General features: G+C 36.4%; 1 protein-coding gene across 1 annotated transcript; it reads left to right on the top strand.

Moving 5' to 3' along the window:
• The first annotated feature begins 13,888 nt into the window (after positions 1-13,888).
• LOC121383127 (induced myeloid leukemia cell differentiation protein Mcl-1 homolog) lies at positions 13,889-16,605 on the top strand. The gene is made up of 2 exons (XM_041512935.1): positions 13,889-14,930; positions 15,464-16,605. Exons 1-2 carry the CDS (start codon positions 14,457-14,459, stop codon positions 15,578-15,580), a joined length of 591 nt encoding a protein of 196 aa, XP_041368869.1. The 5' UTR covers positions 13,889-14,456; the 3' UTR covers positions 15,581-16,605.
• Positions 16,606-23,694: the final 7,089 nt, after the last annotated feature.

The following is a 23,694-nucleotide window of genomic DNA, read 5'->3' as shown; positions in this document are numbered from 1 at the left end:
CAAAATGACGTCATGTAGTTTAAAGAGTTTGCATTTACGGGTCTCTGTTTTTGGTGTTAAATTAATAACAAAATGTCATTTTAATGCAGTTAATTATAGAGTTTGAAGCAGAATAAAGAGAACTTGTGTGTGTTTTTAATTATCTATGAACGTGATTAAATTATGTTATAGTAATTCTCAGAACAGTGCGTATTTAGTGGTTTACATCATTTTTATACAGGTTGGCCTTCGTGCATGTGCGTGGACAATAAAGCTTTTTAGAAAAAAAAATAGCTTAGGTAATAAATAGAATAACAAACTCTGTTCCAGTTATTATCAAATTTATGTCCCTCGTGAAATAATTTTCACTCTGTACATAAAATTGATAATAACTGGTAACTCGTTTATTATCCTCTATATATGAATCTGTAAGTATTATTTTCGTGTCTTTTTTGTAATTTTTATTATTTTTAGATCAGCTAATGGTGATTAAAATTAGGCAAAAAAAATTAAAAGTTGCGTTTACTTGCGGGCATTTGTGGCCAGCTGTCCAGTATTTGTGTCCATTATTCCCCGATAACAGTGATTTTGTGACCAGAATTTTTTTTTAAACCCGAACTACGATTCATATTGCAATATTTGGTAATTTTCGTTGTTGGTAAAATGATCAAATTTATTATCAAATTAGCTGTCACAATCAGCTATCGATCCCTGAAGATGACCGGGACGTGCCGCCATTGTTGTCAAGCAAAAATACTTGCCGAAAACGACTTTTTGAACTCAAAATTTCAAGGTATTTTAAATTGAAAAAATCATAACAAAAGCCACCATTTTGAAAAAAAATCTTTTTTCTTTTATTATATTTGTTTCTGGTGAGTGTCATGTGCAAAACGGCGGGAAATATGAATTAGGGAATGCACTGTGTACAGTGTACAGAATGTTGACTGACGTGACATCGGGCGAGATATCTCGCCTGCAGTACTCGGAAGGTTAAAGGTGCTATATCAGAAGTTACATGTGAGCATCTGTTTGTGATAAAGATTCTCCAATAAAAATTTATTTTCTACTAGTAGATAAAATCATTTTCTATAATCATTTATGGGCATATAGTTAAAGGTGTAGTCTTTAAATGCTAAAGTAAAATTTAATAAAAACATGATTTGTAATAGCTGTCATGCAACTTGTGAAAATAGATCACAAACTCAAAATGGTTCTTGACAGTTTTGCTCAAAAGTTACTTATAAATGTCTACTAATATTTTGGAGAGGAATAGGGGTAAACCATCATCAGAAACCGTCCCTCACATATTGTAACAGCAATGAAATTGATATACGTTGACCAAACTTTGTTATAGTCTGTTCTAATAAAGTGCACAAATCACCTGTTTACCGACATATTTCTTTAATTTCAAGAGTAAACACCACCTTGTACATCAATGAGAGCCAAAACAAGTAAATGCTAAATTAGGTAGACTATAATTAAATAGATATTTACAAAATATTTACTTGTCTGTTTAATATTTAAGAAATAATCAACAAAAATAGTTTTTATTCTATTTCCGACAGCACTATAGTTCTTTTGTTTTAGTAAAGTCTTAAATTTACTCCCTTTTTTTTTCTTTTTTCTTTTTTAATACAGTAAAATGTAAATTGAAAGTAAAAAATTTTAAAAGTTTAATAAATATTAATTAAAATAATTGCATCAGATTTTGTACTTTGGCTGTTTTGTCATTGTATTTATTACCGGTATTAATTACTGGAGAAATATTTGTTCAAATCTAGTTCAGTTATTTTATTATTATGATGGGACTGGGATGGTGCATATAAAAGATCCCTGCTACTGGTGGAAAATATAGCCAATTATTAATAAATCAATGTGTTCTAGTGGTGTCGTTAAACAAAACAAAACAGACTATTATGATGGAACCTACATACCATAGTGGATTTTTATTGAAATTTCAAATTTTTTCTCAATATATCTAATAACAATAGTCACAAAGATCTGAATTGTACCGTACATTTTAGCTGCAGCATTCTCGTCATGCCTTTATTCATCGTTGGTGGTTGTTATATGAACCTTTAATAAATTTCATTTTTAGTTTGTTAGGTGTCGTTAGGTTAACAGTCCATGTGTTTTTGAATGTTCTGTGAAAATGTGTACTGTAGATGAAAATGGTTGATGTTTTCTTTTCAAATTTGTATTAAAGTTTAACAAATATTTCTTTTTGGAAGTTGTATTGAGAACCAACTTTTTGTGAAACAATTGTGTTTTTATTTTAGGTTCAGAAATTATTTGATAGGTTTTATGGAAATAGTTGTGGCATAAATATAATTAAATTTACATGCCATTAGGAAATATTTACATGTCAAGTTTGATGTTGTGTAATTATTAGTATTATATTTTTGGATAATCGTTTTAAAAATGTTCCTTTCTAAATGTGAAGTGAGCTTTTCAATAAATGTTAAATTTAATTTCTCTAATTATTTACTACATGGATATTTTTCTTGTGTACATCTGACTCTAAGCCAGATGTTTTTTGAAAGTTGTCGACTGTTGTTAATGTGTCTGTATGTGTAAGGTGTTATGGTATTCGTGGGGTTTATGTGTTGCTGTTTCTCAGCATTTACATCGCTTTGTTTAGTATTCATATCTACACCAGTACATGTAGATTTACATTCTAAGTTTCTTAATGGTACAATTATATTTTCTGGAATCATCCTGTTATAAAAACAAATACTTATTCAGATGTGTGAAACTAATTGCTTTGTATCTATTGGTGTCTAATTTTCTACAACATAAATGAGCATTGAATTTATAAAATTGTTTACTAGTATCTCTTCACTGAAGTTGTACTGGCGAAAACAAAAATAGCTAATGTTTATAATTTTACTTCAGCTGTTACATCAGCATTCACAATTTATCGTTAATAACTAACCAGATTATGTTGAATGATGACCATTTTGACATTGACTTTTTAAACTTTTTTTTATTATTATTATTTTTTTTTTTTTATGTGCAAAATTAAGGAGCAAAGGGGCACCATTTATATGTAAGTAATTTACATATATAACCCATTTTAGTAATCTAAAACCAATTGCAATTCGAATTGGCAGTGCTCATTCATTTATATATAAGTTATTTACATAACATAAAGTAATCTAAAGCAAACTGCAATTCAAATTATCTGCTGCTTAGAACTCGGTGGCATCCATTATCTGTTATATATAAAAAGTACTGAAACGTGGATTTGTTTGAATACAGGGTGAGTGCCACTAACAAAGAGCTCATTGAATTCAGCTTTCAACTTGCCACTGGTAAAATCTCTATTCGGTAATAAATTGTATATTTTTAGCAATAGAATTCTGTCTTCAAACAGAACACAAATGTTTGTGTGCAGCTGTTAAATGTTTTAGATGTTAGTTTCGTACAAATGGGTATACACAATGTGACATAGTTTTTCAGTGGACATGGCAGATATATTTTTAAATGCCATTATATGTTGTATGTTCTGACAGTATCTGATTGTTATTGTGTTAATTTTCATTATATATCTTCCTTACAAATGTTCATATGAGTAGAATATGTATACATGACTGATGTGTGTGAATAAAAATCTTTATGGTTAAAGAGGCATGATTGTTTTTTAATGAAAAACTACTGCTCTAATAAATAAATTACTGAATGTAAAACTTCACAATTTTCTCAGTTTATTGTGATTTTACAGTTACTCCATTTGTGTGTAACATACCATAGCCACTTAGTAGAATTTAGAATCATTTTATATTTCAAAATAGTATCAGAAGCTTGGTCTGAAAGTTAGCACTGTAAAATTACATTAATAATGGATTTCACTAAAAACATGAATGGTACATGTACCTAATTTGGGTTTTAAAAAAAATGAAAAATGAATTATTTCATTTGTCGTTTTAATTTTGAAAATTATTTTGTGGCATCCAACATGCTTCTTGAGACTTGAAGATTTTTATTATTATTATTTAATTTTTCTGATGTATAAGTAAAAAAAACTGATTTAAAGAGAAATACTGTTAAAACTAGTATGAACTGTTGATGTCTGTTTTAAATATAAATGTACTAGAGTGTTGTACTTGAATATCATCTTGGAAACATGCATTATATTAATTTTCAGTGGTGTTTGTATCTAATAATTTTATCAGTTGGTAGAAATGGAATAATAGGTCGCCCAGAGTTGAAATTGTTTAATTCCCAGTGGGTATTAGGTGTTTCAGGATGATCATTATGCTTCAAAGTAGAATGCTGCTTGTTCAGTGTAGGCATCTTTATAAACAATGTACATGTATTTAGTTTGTCATCACATTTTGCTGTAAAATATACCATAGGTGGCACGGATGGTTCAATAGTCCATGCAGTTTGCTGCTTAGCTTGCTTATTTTGACAAATGTGGTGTTTAGAAAGTCTGTGTACATAAGGGTTAGGGCTAGCTATTACCTACTGCATTGGTTATGTATGAATAGAAACAGTTCATGAATGGAAATTTTCTTGTAGTTGTTATACATGATCATAGTGATCCCATAATGCAGTGTTTTGTTAAGTGGTGCAGTGTTCTATACTGCATATTTATACAGAATGTGCATTAGGTTTTCAAAGCTAAAGTGTAGTGGATTCTGTAGAATCTCACAGTAGGATTTTTAATTTTGGAATTTACAATTTCTAGGCCTATATACTTTTATTTATTGCTTTGTCTTTGATATTAAATTGTGCAAATGATGCAGAATCATTTGTTGCGTAGATTTCAAATGTAGAATGCTTTTGGGTGCATTTTTATGTCCTAATATTTTGATGGACATTATATGCTACCCTGATGTAATACAAATTTTAAATTCATGACTTATTTTGGCTACCTCGGCAGATCAATTTGACATTTTTATGTAGACTTGATTAGAGATGCATAAACACAAGCAATTATGCTCTTAAATGGCTGGAAGGATTTTAAATAATATGATAGAAGTACGTGTACAGCTTATCGGAAAGTCCAGATCCATCAGGATACACCCACACATTTGGTCATTTAGAAATTGTACTGCAAATTATAAATGAGGTATTTTGTACTTATTAGCTGAAAATTAATGGTGATACGTTGAAATTATAGGTTGTTTGCAATTTAGGTTATTAGAAACAGATTTATGGATGAAAATGCTGTGGACACCAGCCTACTTTCCAGTCCAAGTTGAGAGACTTAAACTTTGAACTAAACTCGGGCAGATTTTTGAGTGAAGGTCAAAAACTGCTCAGTTGATCAAACCAAATTTAAGCTATAAATGTTTATATGTCATTGAGTAAATGTGCATAGATATGTGCAATTTATTACAAATCTTTTAATTGTTGACTGTCATGTTTGTGTGTGTTGTGCATTTATTCTCAAAGAGATTATTGTAAATCTGTAATGTTGCTGAGTGATGCAAAATCCATATTCAGCTTTCATTCTTCACGGTTTCCTTGTTCAGTTTTTCACATGTTTAGGAAAACACAATAAAACGGCATTGACTGAGCCGAATTGTTAAAACCAATCCACAAAATGCATACAATTTATTTTCTTACATATTTAGAAGTGTTTGGCACCAGTGAAGTGTGTTTTGATGTAATGTCTCCGATTGATGTATCCAATGATTATCTAAAGGTAGTAGTACATGTACTTCAGTGACATTTTAACACGGATGTATTATTATTGAGTGTTTAAATGTTGGTCGTGTTTAGTTGTGATAAGATACAAACAACTTTAATGAATACTGTGGTCACTTCTGAATTCAGTAGTTAAAGCATTGGTCATATGTGGTCAAATATTTGTTTAAATTCAGTTGCGTGTCTTTTTCTTTGTAATATCAGTAGCACCTCAATTGCAACCATTTCCATTCCTTACTTGTAAAGGTGTGTACACCAGCTTATTGATACTAGAATGTGTAATTGCAGTAGCAAGTCTTCTATGTTCATGTGCTGTGTTCACACTTGTAATTTATATTGATCTGAAATAGATTCAATGCTTTAAACAATACAGCTGTTTACAGAGACCTTGAACAAGTTTAAAATCATTTCAATGAAAACATTTGGATTTTGCATTGTGAACTTGTAAAATGACTAATGACTAATATCCTGTCCTGATTGGACTAACATTATTAAATATGGACCATGTGTTTGGGTTTTCTGAGGATCATTCAAGGATTGGTGTGGATGACAGAAGCTGCTTCAGTTGCTGCTGGTCAGTTTTGATAAATCGGCACATACTTTAAACTCGCTATATCTTAAAAGTGAAGAGAAATGGTTGATATTTGATGTGTTGAAAACTTCTCTTTTTTCTTGTTTTAATTTCCAGCACTGTGCTTATTTTTTGTACAATAAATGTTCTGAGATTTTATAAATGTTTTGTGTTTTCTCTGAGATGGGAATGTTGATTTTGACTTTAACTTAATTTGCACTTTTCCATGCTAGTGGGTTAAAGGTCACTCAGTCTTAGCAGTGACCTGCTGGCAGAAATTCTCTCTCTCTCTCTCTCTCTCTCTCTCTCTCTCTCTCTCTCTCTCTCTCTCTCTCTCTCTCTCTCTCTCTCTCTCTGTGTGTGTCTCTGTCTCTGTCTGTGTGTGTGTGTGTGTGTGTGTGTGTGTGTGTTGTCCGGTGTTTTAAGTAATACTTTAAATTACTTTCATATATTTTCATTTGTGCCAGTAATGGAGGGGTGGGACAGGGAGATGCTGTCTTCCAGCTTTTCTGAAATTAATACCTTTTTCCTTCCTAGTTGGAAGGGAAATTAATATAATAATGGCACCTCCAGTTGCTGGAATTTTCCAACATTTACCGTCTTCCAGCTTTTCTGAAATTAATACCTTTTTCCTTCCTAGTTGGAAGGAAAATTAATATAATAATGGCGCCTCCAGTTGCTGGAATTTTCCAACATTTATGACTACTATTTTTAACTATTGTGACTAATATCAGGGGCGAGACGTAGCACAATGGTAAAGTGCTTGCCTGGTGCTCTGTCGGTCTAGAATCGATCCCCGTCAGAGCGCCCATTTGGGATATATCTCCTTCCAGCCAGTGCACGACGACAGTATCAAAGGTCATGGTATGTGTTGTCCTGTCTAGAAAGGTGCATATAAACATTTTGCTACTAATGAAAATTGTAGCGGGTTTTGTCTCTAAAACTATATGTCAGAATTACTAAATGTTTGACAAGCAGTAGGATACGATTAATAAATCAATATGTTCTAGTAATGTCGCTCAACAAAACTAACTTTTGTGATTAATATCGATTGGTATAGCGTTCGCCTGAAGTTCTTTTGTTGTGGGATCGAACAACCTCCGTGGACCCATTCTGGAGTCCTCTCCCCCCCCCCCCCCCTTACCAACCAGTGTTCCACCACTGGTGTATCAAATGCAGTGATATGTACTGTCCTGTCTCTGGGGAGTATATATAAAAGATCCCTTGCTGCTAATGGGGAAAACGTAGCAAACTGCCTTAAAAGGCACATTTGTCTTTATCCTAAAAAATCACTTAAATCAGCAGTCTTTGCCTGATATATACTCAATTTTCCAGCGGTGGGACTGGTTGGAACGGGGAAAAGAACAGAATGGGTATATCAGGTGGTTCGATCCGACGAAGCAGTGGTGGTGATCGGTCTACCGCACCCTCAGACAATTGTTTTCATTTATCATGGTCCATACATTTCAATACTAATTAACGTTTGTTTTGTTTAACGACACCACTAGAGCACAATGATTTATTAACCTTCGGCTATTGGATGTCAAACATTTGGTAATGTTTCACGTAGGCTTCAGTGAAAACTGACACACCCCTCCCCCCTCACACACCACCACCAGTGCTGTACCACCCCATGCAACCTTGACATTTACAGTTTCTTGGGTTTTTTTTGTGTGTATCGATTGACGTGTTTACACGTATTTTAATCTTAAAATAACTTCTCCTTTTTTTCTTATTTTTATTTATCACTCGTTTTTTTTAAATTTGTAAAAACAAAAACATTAAATAACAAAATAGCAAAAAAACACACGTGTACAAAAACATGAAGATAACAACAAAAATATAAACCAAACCACTTTATAATGTCAGTATAATGTTGTTTCTCTCGTGTTATATCAGACGACCTTGTGTTTTAATCAATACGTTTTATAATACGTGTCGGGGCCACTGACATGGCGCTACACACAGTTCTTGTATAACATAGACTCATGGGGTCGCCCCGACCTTTCCCAGACAGTAATATGCAATCCATGACGTGGTGTGATACATTATATGGGTTAATCCGACAGATGATATTTTTGTTTTCTAGTCATAGTTAAGAACTGGGACCGTGCACTTATTTTAATATTTAGGAGGTTATAATGTACGCTGAATCTTAATTGCTTATAGGGTAGTTATTGCTGTCAGCGGGGTTAGTATTTATAGTACAAAGTATACGATGTTCCATTTACACTGAACGTATATTATTTTAATTTGTTTATACCTTTAATGCCGACCGACACCCCTCTAACCTCCTCTCTCTCTCTCTCTTTCTCTGTGTGTGTGTGTGTGTGTGTGTGTGTGTGTGTGCGTCTTCTTTTTTTTTTTTTTATAACCGGAAGATTCTCCAACCGTCCATTCTCTTTAATGTTATTTTTTAACAGTGTTCTTTTTCTCTATTCGTCCTTTTTAATCTTTTTCACCTTTTGGGGGAGGGGGGGGGGGGGTAGGAGGAGGAGTATAATATTGAAAAACAAAGAAAAAGAAATTATGGCTAAAACAATTTAAAATCTGGGTTACAGCAAACTAATGTTTTTCAATGTTTGCCTTGTGTATGTATGAATAATATGCGATATATATCTGACGAAAAAAACCCACACATTGTGCGTATGACTGAATGATATTGCTGAATGCACGTTATATCACCCTTTCGTAAAGTCTTTGACCGATAGGTATGACCGACTTCACGGTATAATGATTGTAAATATGAATACAAACATTGTATGTAAGAAGTAAACAAGGATAAATGGCTGACGTTAAAAGTAGACATGAGCTCATGGCATACCTGTAGTATTGTGTTGACATGCGCGTAATACGGCTCACCGACTTTGTAACTTTAATTCAATTGCACATAACTAAACTGTTGACGTCTCAGACAATACAATTATATTGTCTGGTTCGAAATCATATGGTGTACTGTCATCAACGTTTAATACTACGTACATTCAACAAAAATAAACATTTCATAAACAATAATAGTGTTTTCAATTAAACATTATTTCAGATGCGTGTCATTAAATAATTTCGGGGATCATATGTGTTTATGATTTGGGTTATATTTACAATAGAGTATACAGAAATTTACAGCATTGTAAAAGAGAACCTAATAAGTTATGGAATACGAGCATATCACAGGTGTAGCCCCCCCCCCCCCCCCCCCCTCTGATGCTAAAACGTTTTTTGTTTTACAATGCCATATATTATTATATGAAGATAATCCCTTTTGAAGAAGGGATTGTCATTTTTCCCCCTCCCACCTCGCTACGATTTAATTCATGAACTTCAAGACATGAGAGCCTTTCATAGACATAATAGATTGAAGGAATTTTTTCTAGATGCTCCTAGCAAGCAATTCTACCCCGTTCTCTATATATTAAGAAATCATGGACTCCCCCTGAAAAGCGTGATGAGGCCCTAGACGTATATTGTCAGTCTCAGTGTCTACAACTTAAAAGTCATGTACCCACCACAGTCTGAGACAACCTTTCTAAAGTAGAACGTCAAGCCCTCCAATCCCTTAAAAGTGACCCAGACATTGTTATCGGGAAGGCAGACAAAGGTGGAGGTATAGTTATCTGGAACAAGGAGGATTATATCACTGAATGTGAACGTCACTTGAAAGATAAAGATGTGTATGTAGAGGTATACACAGACAATTCCTAGAAAATACACCAAGACCTAGAAAACTGCCTTCATTCACTTGACATTCCAGAGGAAGAAATTAAAGCTACTGTTAACTGGCCTATTGAGAAACCAGCACAATTTTACATCCTAGGAAAAGTACATAAAGTGCATGAACTTTGTGATATATCCCCAGGGAGACCTATTTGTAGCCAAGTCACAGCCCCCACCAAACAAGCTGCCTCGTGGTTAGATTGGAAACTTAAACCAGTTGCTGACCAATACTGCACAGATCTAGTTAAAGACACTACCCATTTCCTCCAAAAAATAGAAGATATCAATAGTAAACAGTCACATTTCACTCATGTATTAGCCCTTGATGTCATCAGCCTCTACCCCAATATCCTCATTGACGAATGTATCCAAGCTATTCAGAAAGCCATAGAAAATACTAACATCCTGGAAGATGGAGAAACTACAGCTTTTCTTAGTATAGCTAATTTTTTCCTCCGTAACAACGAATTCGAATTCAACAGACAATTTTATCGTCAAATCTTGGGTACTGCTATGGGTACCCCTTTTGCTGTCACCTATGCCAATATATACATGTCATTCTGGATGAAACACTTTTGGCATATTACACCCCATACCCCAGATATTTGCTACAGATTCATCGATGACATTTGTGCATTTTCATCAGATACTACTGAAGAAATCCAGAAGTTTTTAACTATACTTAATCAACACCACTCCACTATTAAGTTTACTATGGAAATGAGTGTAGTGAGTGTCCCATGCCGTGACATTCAAGTGATCCTAGATACAAACAGCATTGAGACTGATCTCTATTCTAAAGAGACTGCAACCCATAGATATCCAACACCTTCAAGTTGACATCCTAGACATGTATTCCGTTCTATTGCATACAGTGGAGCACTCCGGATCCGACGCATCTGTGGTAAACCAGAATGGGCCGAGATAAACCTTAACAAATTCTACCAGTATCTGCGCAACTGTGGTTATAAAGCCAAGGTCATTAAAGAAATGTTTGATAAAGCCCGAACTCAGTCTAGAAAAACACTTCTACAGTACAAACAGAAACCCCATACATCGGTGGGTACTATAGCTTGGGTGACAACCTACGACCCACAACAACCAGATTTGAGAACAATTGCAAAACAAAATGCCATTCTGAAAACCAGTGAAAACATGACCAAAGTGATGAAAAATAATCACCTGATTATTGCAGAGAGAAGAAACACCACTATTGGCAATATTCTCAAAATGAATAAACTTTGACAGCCTCAGCCTAACAGAGACACGTGTAACACTTGGGGGTGCAGACCCTGTCATCGACCAAGGTGTAAATCATGTGATACCACGACTGTTTCTAAAGCCATTCTAAACAGAGACGGTGTTTCATTCCCCATAAGACACACCTTGAATTGCCAATCAGATTTTGTGATTTATTCACTGACTTGCACTAAATGCAGCATGCAGTATGTATGTCAGACAGTCACCCCCTTTAGTACGATTTTTAGTTAGTTTTAAAGACAATTTTAGTATATATCTTATACCATATATTATTAGGCTATTTATATAGGTGTTCAGGCAAAATGTAGACAAAAAGATCCGCTAGGTTTATATTAGACTCTCTTTAATTCGGAAAGAAAATTGGCCTGCCCCCCCCCCCCCACACACACACACACAGAAATGGGAGCCCGTACACCTATGCCTGCATATTAATGTAAACCAGTAAATAAAAGAAGTCGTGAAGGGCGAAGTAGATACATTGGTGTTGTTAATATCAAACACACACACGCACATGCAAGGGTATATGTGCGTGGACCGTATACTGCCGTGGTATAGCAAAAGGAAACATTTCTACGTTTTATAATCAATTTCTTAGAAAATACTAAGGTGGATGTCTATAACATCGTGGTGGAACCTCAATTTAAGTACGAGCATAAAGTAAAAATGTAAAACGTGGTCTCGGGTAACGTGCGAATATTACACAGAATGGGCAGGCCTGAATATTAAGAGGGCAGGGGCAGTTTCCCGTCCCAGTTACATAAATAAAATGTCTACAAATATAAGTAAATAGTAGTTTTAAGTGATCAGTCTTTAGTGATGATAACACCTTTAACATGTTTTGTTGTTACTGTTGTTGTTGTTTTCTTCATTTTTTTGTGGTATTTTGGATTATGTGTGTGTGTGTGTGTGTGTGTGTGTGTGTGTTTTCGAAACCCCCCTCCTGCTCAAGGCTATTTTTTTTTTTCATATCCCGATTTTTTACATTCCTGTGAATGGATATAGAAGTACTGAGATGTTATCGGGCTTCGCCAGACACCTCGACCCCCCCCCCCCCCCCCCCCCCTGCAAAATTTCCTGCGCACCTGACATGTTAACCAGTTGGTCATGTCTTTTTAGTCGTTTTACGTCTTTAGATTTGATCATTTCACTATGAATAGTTTAGCATAAGGAAACGTATTATCCGTGCATATGATTTTTTTTTTTTTCACTGTGAACATGTTTCTTTAAACACCATTTACTGTATGACTGTATGTTAATCAGTTTACACCTTTACTTGAAATTTTATGAATAAATGTTTCAGAAATTAAAAAATAAATAATACGTCTTGAAAAAACGTTAGGTACTTTTGTGTCTTGTTTTTAAAACACCTGTACGATAATAATTTATGACCCTGAGGCAACAAAGATTTGTTTTATACGGACAAAAAAAAGGTTTAAAGAACGGTTTAAACCGGGAATAGATGCTAGACTTTCCTGTTTATGTAACTTCCCATGTTACGTGCAGACAGACTACGTCACAAGTGATGCATTTACGCTAACAGAATCATCGATCTCTTTGAACCACACGTGACCATGGATGATGTAATAAAGACAAATCATGCCTAGTCACCATAACACACGTCACGTGCCACAAACAAACTACAGGTAGACAATAGTGTTTTGTACACGTTTGATGAATAGTGCAATTATGTTGATAAAGCGTAGAAAACATGCTTTAAAAATATAAAAGGTCATAACACTCATAATAATATACAAAGCCTTTCACATATACATAAATATGCTGTAAACTAAACTAATCAGCGTTAAGCAAATATAATCCAATACTAGTGTCTCATCCCGCAAACCCCCCCCCCCAAAAAAAAAAAAAAAAAAAAAAAAAAAAAAAAAAAACCCACCTTAATAATAAAAAAATAACTTAATAAAAAAACTAATAAATATTAATAATAAAACAACAAAACAAAACAAAAACTAATCAACAAGCTCCAAGTTGGTAGAGAAAGCAAGTGCATGACTTAAAGGGTAACTACAAATGAGTATTTCACGTGTAGTATTACCAGTAATCTGTATTAAACATCAGCCTATAATAAAACACGAGTCCAGGGCCTTAGCTAGTCTAAAATAAGTGGAGTGGAAGAACCAAAATAACCAAGGAAAGATATTAGAGGATCTTATCCGGGTATACTCATGGGCACTTTTAAACGTGAAAGGGAATTTTTTTATTTGTCTAAAGCTGTTGCTTCTACTCCCCTACCCCCGCTAAACAAGGCCCTGTAGTTTTTGTAATATAATTTAAAAAAAAAAAAAGTTCGCAAGCTGAAATATTGTATTGTATGTTAAGATCAGTACGTTCCCTTACTGCCCGGTTTTTCCTCTGTAGACCTAATAGCTGTACCATTACACCAAGGAAGTAATACTGTCTTCTCTAGTTTCTGTTTCCGTTTTCCCAGTTTCTGTTATTATACTATTGTTCAACCAAACTGTAACCTGGATTTTTTTGCCATCTTAAATTATATGTTATTATACAAGTCACAATATAAAGAATTGAAGCTGGAATATTTTAAATAAATGGGAATGGAATGAAACAAAGTTTAGTAAGGGTCTAAAAGCAAAGTGAAATTGTTTTAATTCGATCGATCGGTACTGAGGTTTCATTCGTTTCATAGCGGTAGGTGTATCCGGGACACAGTGATTCACGTGTAGGGGGATTGCTACAAGTAAAGATATCCAGGAAAGGCCACGTCTGTTAAAGTATCAGTACCAATCACACAGGGATTTCCTGCAGCAAAACTTTAGACAGTGGTGAGTGTGTGGAAAGACGTGGTATCGTTTAACAACTGGACAGATTGGATCGGACAGCTCACTGAACTAGTGGAGTTATTAATAGTTCAAACCAGTATATTATAAATCTTTGGCTAGAGTTATCCAGCAAAGCTTTTAGTATAATCTGACTAAGACTGTGTAACGTCAACTTTAGCGAACACGAGCATTCACGACCAGTTACAGTAATAGCTGAGTCGGGTTAATAGAGCGCGAAGAAGTAAACAGGTTGTTTGGCGATCAGACGTCACTGTAGAGCTGTTTACCAAGCGATAGGCCTGCTTAACCTGAAACAGCTGTACTCATTACCAGTTTGATCAGGACGATAGGGCGTGTTGGCCACAACTGTTCTTGGTGAAAGGTATAGAAGCGGTGTTAATCTTTTCGTGTGGTGACCTCTGATATACCAACTGAATCCACCGATAACGTCGAGAGGACAACAACACAAAAAGAAGACAATGTCACAAACCGAAACTCTCTCGGTTTTGAAAGAGACAAAAATGGTTGAACGAAAGAGGATAAACTACGACTGGACTCTTATAATCGCTCAGGACATCGTCACCAGTTTTGCTACAGTTACCACAATAACGCCGGCGATGAAAATTTACGAGACCAGCAAGTATTGTAAGGTGATGAGACAGAGCGTCAGGGAATTGCTGGAGAGACACAAGATTGTCTTTAACTCCATGGTGAAGAAATTAGACGTCTGCGAGAAAAATGTGTTGTTAACTTTTGAAAAAGTAGCAGACGAGGTGTTTGAAGACGGGGAGACGAACTGGGGGCGGATAGTGACCGTGTACGCCTTCGCAGCACGTCTGGCTATGGCCTGTAAACGTAATGGGAATGATGAAGTTCTTCAAAATATTGCCATTATCACGGGGAAATTCATCTGGCGAAAACTTGGCCCCTGGATATTACAACATGGTGGATGGGTATGTATCAGATTGGTCTTTTGTATCTGTTGATTTTTTGTGGTTTTTTACAATTTATTTGCAAGAACAGCAAGTCTGTTTACATGCTTCTCATAAATTAAATATATTTTGGAAGTATAGATATTATTGTCATTTATAAATAAATTTTTCCATTTTTCGAAAGGTCATAAACCATACAAATAAAATAGTAGTTAGTCTGCTAAGTTTTATTCTTATAGAAAAATTATTTGGAAAAACGTAAATGATACAAAATGTAATTGTAGAAAGTGAATTTATAAAATTGACCAGTCTCACCACTAGTTGTATGTAACGCTATTTATGTTTTACTATTGTCATGACCCTGAATCTAATGGCTGAAAACATGGAAGTTATGACACTGAACAAAATTAATTAGATATACCTAGCTGAAAAGCCAAACAAACAGCAGCTTTTATTCACTAACCTTAGAAGTTAAAAGCATGAAAATAGCTACAACATCGTCGTCCTACTTGTTGGAATGCAGAGATCTTTGACAGATATTTTGTTATTTTCAGGACGCTTTTGTCGAAGCTTTCTCAGACGCAAACCCAGTGGAAGAAACCATTTGGAAGGGACTACTTTTGACAGCTGTTAGTCTGGGAGCTATGGCAACCATCCTGGCCGTTCGGTGACTGTATCTTTGAAGAAACCAGTATGACATTTACAACTTGCGTACTGATGAACGTACAATGGAAAAATCATCAAACTATACGTTCTACCAAAGGGACTGTGACACTCAGCCCGCACTTCAACACCAGCACCCCCGGGCATTGTGACAGTAATTCACTACAGCTGTGATATGTGTTTATTATATTAACACACACCTAATGTGATATGACGTCAGGATTCTTAGAACAGAGATATGTATGCATTGCATTGGCGAGAAAATCAGACTGATTTTAGTGAAAAACAAAACTGGCGCATACCACCTTGTGGACAGATACATCAACGAGAACAAATGTGCAACAAGTTTTAAGGCAGCCACTTTGATGAACCCGTTTTAAAGACTGCTGTTCAGTAGCAGTAAAAGATTTGAATGAAATGTTGATGACACCCTAGCACGGACAAAACAACGGCTATTGACTGTCAGTATGGGACCCTTCAATTTTCCTCAAATAATATTTAGTTTTAAAATGTAGCGGATTGATAAGGGGCCCATATGCCTGCCATACGCTATCATAAATTCTCCATCTCTAGGAATGTAGGCCTTGACATGAAAATCACTATGAGCATTCGCCCTCGCCCCTCGCCCCACCCATTCACCCCAGGTGGTACCGACCGACCCCTGTCTCATGGACTATTTATTAACGCCCTTCTACACGATACTGAATACAATATGGCATTATTGTTATTTATACAATATATTTGCAATATGAAAGGGTCTTGTCAGATTTTAGTGTAAGAGTCATCGTCTAAGAATTCATTAATTTTAATTGTCATCACTGTTTTTATAAAACCCATACTGATTATACATTTTTTTTAACTTTCATTATGATGTGGTATTTTAAAACAAACATTAAACATGTAACCAAACATCTATATTCATTGAAAAAATATATTTTAATCATGTTGATAAAAAACAATTCATTAGTTCATTTATTCTACATTTATATTGGCATTTTTGTCATGCATTTTAATAAAACGTTTTTTGTTGTCATTTGTGTATTTTTTATATTTATTATTATGTTTACATTTTGTATGTCAACTCAGTCAGTCATTTATTTATTCCCTCATTCACTCACTCCAATTCGCTAACTCAAAACACTTGCTCACTCATCCCATGACGTGTGTTGTTCCTATCCATAGTTTCCAGTCGTTGACTGTGTCTAATATTTAATGTTGACAAACCTCTTCACAACTCTATCATTTACACTGTTCTGGAACTTTTTCCCACAAGTCTTCCTCATTCGATAGGTATCTAGATATAACTCAAAACTGTGTGACATGACATGACACACCTACCAATATTATTTTATTCGAGTAAGTAAAATAATAACGCGATTTTTTTTTTCTTCTGTACACTGGCTCCCCAAAAGTGTTACTGTAATAGTAATGTAAGCGTAATGCAAAACGGCAGCCAATCTTAATGTGGGTAGCAGACGTTTCGTCCCCAAATCAGTTCGACCCCATCACATGCATATGGTGAAATAGTGCATATGTGGCAATGTACCTACATAAAAATAACATTGGTCCCAAGTTTGTCACTTTATTGCTAATCTGTAGGTGGGAGTCTTAAACTGTAATAGAATATTTGCTAATAAAGTGGGTATTTTGGGTGTAGGTGTGTGTGTGTGTGTGGGGGGGGGGGGGGGCTGTGTCTTTTTATGAGGAAGTTCCAATTCACATATAAATAATGATATACTCATTTGTATTATCATATTGCAAATATTTTTCGCACTGTTTAAAATTACTTTTATGAAAATGACGTTTTCGCGCACTTTAAATTATTGTTTTGAAATATGAAAATATTAGAAAATTCCGGGGAAATATTTCCATTAGGATGGTCGCCCTGGTATGTGTGTGTGTGTATGTGTATATATATATATATATATATATATATATATATATATATATATATATATATATATATATATATATATATATATATAATAGATGGATAGATAGATAAATAAAAGTACATGTATATATTATAACTTTTTCTTTAGATTTCCTCTTTTCCTTCTTTTTAATTTTTTTAATTCTCACTATATATATTTCTGGCTTTTGTTATTACTTCTAAAGTTTAGTGTGAGTGTGTAGCAGTTGCAAAAAACCCTAACAATTTACATAATACGTGTACATGTAGCATATCCAATGAAAACCACCGTGCCTACTGCGCTCGTTGTGAAATCTGAAGTTGTCGGAATTCCACAGCGGCGGCTATTCGTCTACAATGTGAGTAAACTACTATTATTAGATACCGCCCACACACACTCCGGTTTCGCAACAGTGGTAGGTTGCGCCTAACACGAAGCAAACCCGTGGAGTGGTATCTATAATCAATAATAATCACTGATATAAACATGGATAAGCTTCGGCGGATTCGGAGGTGGTTACAGGGATCGCGTGATTTCCCCGTCAGTTTAAAATATCCTTTTTAATGAATTTGTTTTTAAAAAAATAAATTCATCATCCACAATATACATTACCCTGAATTATCCAAGCATTTATATTTCAATTACTCCCGGGAAACAGGCCACCGAGCCGTCTACAGATTTCGGTCAGTTGCCTTCGACAAACTCAATTTCTGTTACACTTTTGTTACAAAAGTTACTTTACAAAATCCTGGACCGCCCCTGGATATCTTTGAAACCCACTCATGGCTGGTGGACCTATACGACTTTTGTACTTGCTTGAACTATCTCTACAGTCAGGTGTATGATGAGGTAGAATCAATATGTACTGAGATGAAAAAAATATATGTATCTTATATTCTCTGTCTGTCTGTCTGTCTCTCTCTCTCTCTGTCTGTCTGTCTCTCTCCCCCCCTCCCCCCCCAGTAAAAAGTCCAGTTTTAAGAGGTATCCGGTCCTTTTTTAAATATATGTACAGAAGAGAATCTCTCTAAACCTCTTAAAACTGGACTTTTTACTTGGGAGAGAGAGAGAGAGAGAGAGAGAGAGAGAGAGAGAGAGAGAGAGAGAGAGAGAGAGAGAGAGAGAGAACGACGGAGGGAGAGGGGAGAGAACGAACGAGACAGACAGACATATCGTGGTAGGTCTGCAAGTTGTGGGCGATTCGGTGCCACAGGTTCGAGTCCCAGCAACGACATGAAACAATTTGATTTAATTATCCCCTGCGCTAGTGCGTTATGTATGTAATAGTGTCACGGTACATGCTCTTAAATTTGTTTCGCCTGTGGCGATTTTAATTGTGTTAGAGGGCCGTGTGCAGTTTATTGCCCGTAGCCCAGATGGGCAACTTGTTACATAATACTTCGCACGATCGGACATTCCAATACACACCCTCAGCCAGCTGCGGAGGCCATGTGGCTAGTAGTTACGTAATATCTCCGGTAGTGCTGTTTATGGCCAGGAGATTGCTCGCGGTTGGCGACAGCCAGACTGACGATCAGAGAGAAATATACCGAGGTAGAATATGAGATGATACGTGAGGTACCGCCTTGTTCCCCCAGGCCAATTCTGATTTTGGAATAAATAGCTAGGATTTAGAGATATCTAGGAGAACGAATTAGGACGGCTCGAGGGGATCACGAACGTAGTCCGTTAGGACTTGGTAAATATCATTTCTGCTCTGTGTATAACCTTGATGTGACTGATGTGACTTTAAATATTTTAATACTGTATTATACCAATATTCTTTAGACAGTGTCTTCGGTCATCTGACGAAGTAAATCGTAGACTTTTTGTTCTAACATTATATGAGTATTTGGTAATATAAAGCTTAGCCAGTCATCCTAGAAGACCCTAGGTAAACTGTAGGTTATTGTCTTTATTGTGATAGGTACCAGTATTAATTTTGTGTTACAGATTACTGAAAGAGTAGTTAAGGGTTAATTAAAAATTAACCCGTTAGGAATAGAGCTGTAATTCCTTTATTAATTAAGTTCCCCAAGAAGCGTTTCTCAATTATCACACGTTACTGAACGAGTAGTAAGGGTTAATTAAAAATTAACCAGTTAGGAATGGTGTTGTAATTCCTTTATTAATTAACTTCTCCTGTAAGTGTTTCTCAATTATCACACGTGTGGGTGTGGTGTAACGGTGAAGTGATTCGCATATTGTGTAACTAGACACCTAGAGATTAACTAATTAAGTGATCAGTTCTGGGTTGTTATTATTGTTGTTATTAATTAACTACTACGGCTGTACATTTGTCAGCGTAGATTAATACAGATTCCAAAGTGTATTGTGTTTTTGTTGTATTTTCTAGAGAACTAACGTGCTATATTGATATATACTTTATATAAGATCGTATCTCTGATCATACCTAGAGACGAGCCATACTAGGGTTTAACAGCCTGTTACAGAGAGATCTAATAGATATACAGTTAGGAGAGATATTTTGATAATCGTGTTTTATTCAGTTACGGGAATTATAGAATCCCCGTGACAGGAGTAGAAAATTGGGGCGCTCGTCCCGGATCTGAAACGGGACATGCATATTTAAAAAAGTATTGTTTGTAAATGGGGGCTTTATAAATTAATTTTTACAAATTTACCAGAAGTAGCACGTTGTTCACTAGAAAATTAATTAATATTAAGTGCGTCATATCTAAACATGGATAAGAATTTGCTGGATAGGCCTACGCTCAGTGTAGTGGAGATTAAGCGAGCACGTAAGGCCGAGTTAGTTGAAATCGCGGGTGAGCGAGAAATTGATTTAACATCAGCTAAAACCTTAGGTGATATAAAGACAATTATTATCCAGGAAGTTTTTGGTGATAAGCCTGTTATGGAAGACAGTGAGATTGTTCCAGAGATAGAGATAAATGAGTTAAGTGTGGAACAACAATTAGCTTTTAAAAAACTTGAGTACGAAAGAGAAGAACGTGCATTAGATAGAGAGAGAGAGAGAGAGAAAGAGAAGAGAGGGATAGAGAAGATAGAGAGAGGGATAGAGAGAGAGAGAGAGAGAAAGAGAAGAGAGGGATAGAGAAGATAGACATAGGGATAGAGAATTCCAGTTAGAAAAATTAAAAGTGGAACATGAGTTAAAGTTGAATACTGAAGAAGTCAGACGAGAAGCCGGAAATGGGTTTAACATGTCGGAGGCTTATAGATCAGTGCCGGTATTTGATGACCAGGAGGTAAATATGTTCTTTCAACTTTTTGAACGGGCCGCTAAGCAGCTAAATTGGCCGCAGTCTAAGTGGACATTGTTAGCCGTGTCTAAGTTTAAGGGGAAGGCTAGTATAGCTTATAATTCAATGAGTGATGAGCGAGCAAGTCAGTACGACCTAGTTAAGACTGCAGTGTTGAGGGCTTATGAATTACGACCTGAGGATTATCGGTTACGGTATAGCGAGTTGAGAAAAACGCAGGGTCAGTCTTATAGTGAGTTTGTGGCTAAGAAGGCAGGGATGTTTGATAAATGGGTTGTTTCTCATCAGGTAGAGTCATATACCGAGTTACGGGAGTTGTTGATCTTACAGGACATTAAAAATGGATTACCAGTTAGCTTACGTATTCATTTAGAGGATCGTGATGTAAAAAAGATAGAGGAGGCAGGCATAGTGGCAGATGATTACGTGTTAATACACAAAGCTCAGGCAGTACCGGGTAGCTCTTTACAACAGGGTGATAAGAAGAAATTTCGGCCAGGTTTTCCCCGGGAAAGTAACTATCGGGGAGAGTCATCTAGTTGGTCAGCTAGTCCGGCAAGGAATGCACCTGGTGGGCAAAGTAAGGATAGACCTGCATTATCAGCCAATGCACGAACTTTTCGTCCACATTGCAGTTACTGTAAAAAGGATAACCATCTTATCGGGGATTGTTTTAAAAGGAAACGCGATAATGCGCAAGTGGTCGGTTTAGTGAGGTAAGCTCCGTTAGCGAGAGTTAATGGTTAGTCCCATGGCAGAGAAAGTAAATCCGTATGTGTCCACTGGTATGGTTTGTGATGTGAAACAAGAGTTGAGTCCTAAGGCAATATCAATCTATAGAGATACCGGGTGTAGTCAGAGTCTGATAACGCAAAAGTGTTTAGCTGGTATTGAAAATTCAGATACAGGACATAGTTTGGCTTTAAGCTCGGTTACTGGAGAAAAAATGGTTGTCAGGTTACATAAAGTTTTCTTGTGTTCGAAGTTTGTGACGGGACCAGTCGTTATGGGTGTTGTGAAGGACTTGCCTGTTGAAAACATAGGAGTTTTGTTGGGTAATGATTTGACTAGTCAGTGTTGTCAGCCGAAATGTGACCAATTGTTAATTAAAGACAGCACGTTACCAATAGAAGAGTGTGAGGTTGATGAGATTAAATATCCTGCGTGTGTAATGACTAGGGATATGACCAGTAGGTTAGCACAAGACGCAGAGAATATTTGTGATTTGTCTGATACGTGTGTGAGCCATGAACTTGGAGTGGATGAGGTTATCAGTAAAATTGTAGACAAGTCAACTGAGGAATTAAATGTGGTGGAACCTGTTGATCTCCCGCAGAGGGGAATTGAACCAGTTGTCTTTGATAGAGGGGATTTACCTTGTAATAGACAAGAGTTAATTCTAGAGCAGGGGGCTGTTCCAAAAGTGTTGGCAGTTCGCACTACATTGTTAACTGAGAGAGTATTAATAAATAAGAGAGTTAGAGATCGGAGGTTGCCGGCGACCGAACTAGCTAGGAAGCAACTAAGCCATGCTCAGAGCAAAATAAAATCAGTGTTTGATAGGAAGGCTAGGAGTCGGGAATTTAAACCAGGGGATAAGGTGCTGCTGTACCTTCCCATTAAACGGGGTTCTGTGCAGAACAGGTATTTCGGGCCCTATGTTGTGCACAAACGGGTTAATAAGACAGGGTATGTGATAAACACTCCTGATAGGGTTAGGAAACGTAGGTATTGTCACATCAATTTGCTAAAAGGTTATTTTGACAGACTGCCGATAGTTCCAGAGAGACCGGTCCAAATTGAGAGACACTCAATTTCCTGTGATGACGTCAAGACTGCAGAGGTCAAGTTGGCCAACGGCCAGATTCTAGCAGACTTGAGCCCCCAGCGAGCAAAGTTGACTACGTTGAAACAAGACAATGTTTCCATTTGTCAGAACCTTCCAACGGTTACCAATACCTTAAGCCAAGATGTGCGCTTGGAACCCAACGCTACACCGCGTCGACAGCATGCCTATCGGAGAAAACCTGGAAAACGTGCGACGCTGAAAAGGAAGGAAACGAAGTTCCATTGGTCAGGTGAAGGCGAGAAGTCATTCAACCGTATCAAGCAGATGCGCTACTCGTCTCCCGTGATGGCAGCACCAGACTACCGAATGCCGTTCAAGCTAGCTGTGGATGCCAGTGACGTGGGTGCTGGAGCTGTGCTGTTCCCAGAAGACGAAGACGGACTGGACCATCCTAATGAAAACCTACAACCAGAGAGTTTTCAGATGGAGTCTTCTTCTGCAGGAATTCCCAATTACCATTGGACATATCAAGGGCACATCCAATGTAATCGCTGATGCCCTGTCCCGCAGTTGAACGTTATGATAATGTGTTAACATTCTTTATTTCTGTTTTGTTTATATATATTTTATTTGTATACCAGGGACTCAGAGACTCAGTGTGATTACTGGTAGTCACCTTATTATTACCTGTGTTATAAATGTCCGTATGCGTCGGTTAACGCACCTTTTTGTTTTAATGTAGTATATTTCCCTATTCCTAGAGTAGAGGAAATATCCTTTTTGAGGTGGGGGTGTGTCACGGTACATGCTCTTAAATTTGTTTCGCCTGTGGCGATTTTAATTGTGTTAGAGGGCCGTGTGCAGTTTATTGCCCGTAGCCCAGATGGGCAACTTGTTACGTAATACTTCGCACGATCGGACATTCCAATACACACCCTCAGCCAGCTGCGGAGGCCATGTGGCTAGTAGTTACGTAATATCTCCGGTAGTGCTGTTTATGGCCAGGAGATTGCTCGCGGTTGGCGACAGCCAGACTGACGATCAGAGAGAAATATACCGAGGTAGAATATGAGATGATACGTGAGGTACCGCCTTGTTCCCCCAGGCCAATTCTGATTTTGGAATAAATAGCTAGGATTTAGAGATATCTAGGAGAACGAATTAGGACGGCT

Source organism: Gigantopelta aegis, chromosome 2 (assembly GCF_016097555.1).
Source record: "Gigantopelta aegis isolate Gae_Host chromosome 2, Gae_host_genome, whole genome shotgun sequence".
NCBI lineage: Eukaryota > Metazoa > Mollusca > Gastropoda > Neomphalida > Peltospiridae > Gigantopelta > Gigantopelta aegis.
The sequence above is the reverse complement of the archived record's forward strand: the minus strand, read 5'-3'. Positions and strand labels throughout refer to the sequence as shown.

Bases quoted from the DNA above. Each gene is read 5' to 3' on its own strand.
- LOC121383127 (XM_041512935.1), top strand. From the start codon at position 14,457: ATGTCACAAACCGAAACTCTCTCGGTTTTGAAAGAGACAAAAATGGTT. The intron at 14,931-15,463 runs GTATGTATCAGA...TGTTATTTTCAG, and splicing joins TATTACAACATGGTGGATGG to GACGCTTTTGTCGAAGCTTT.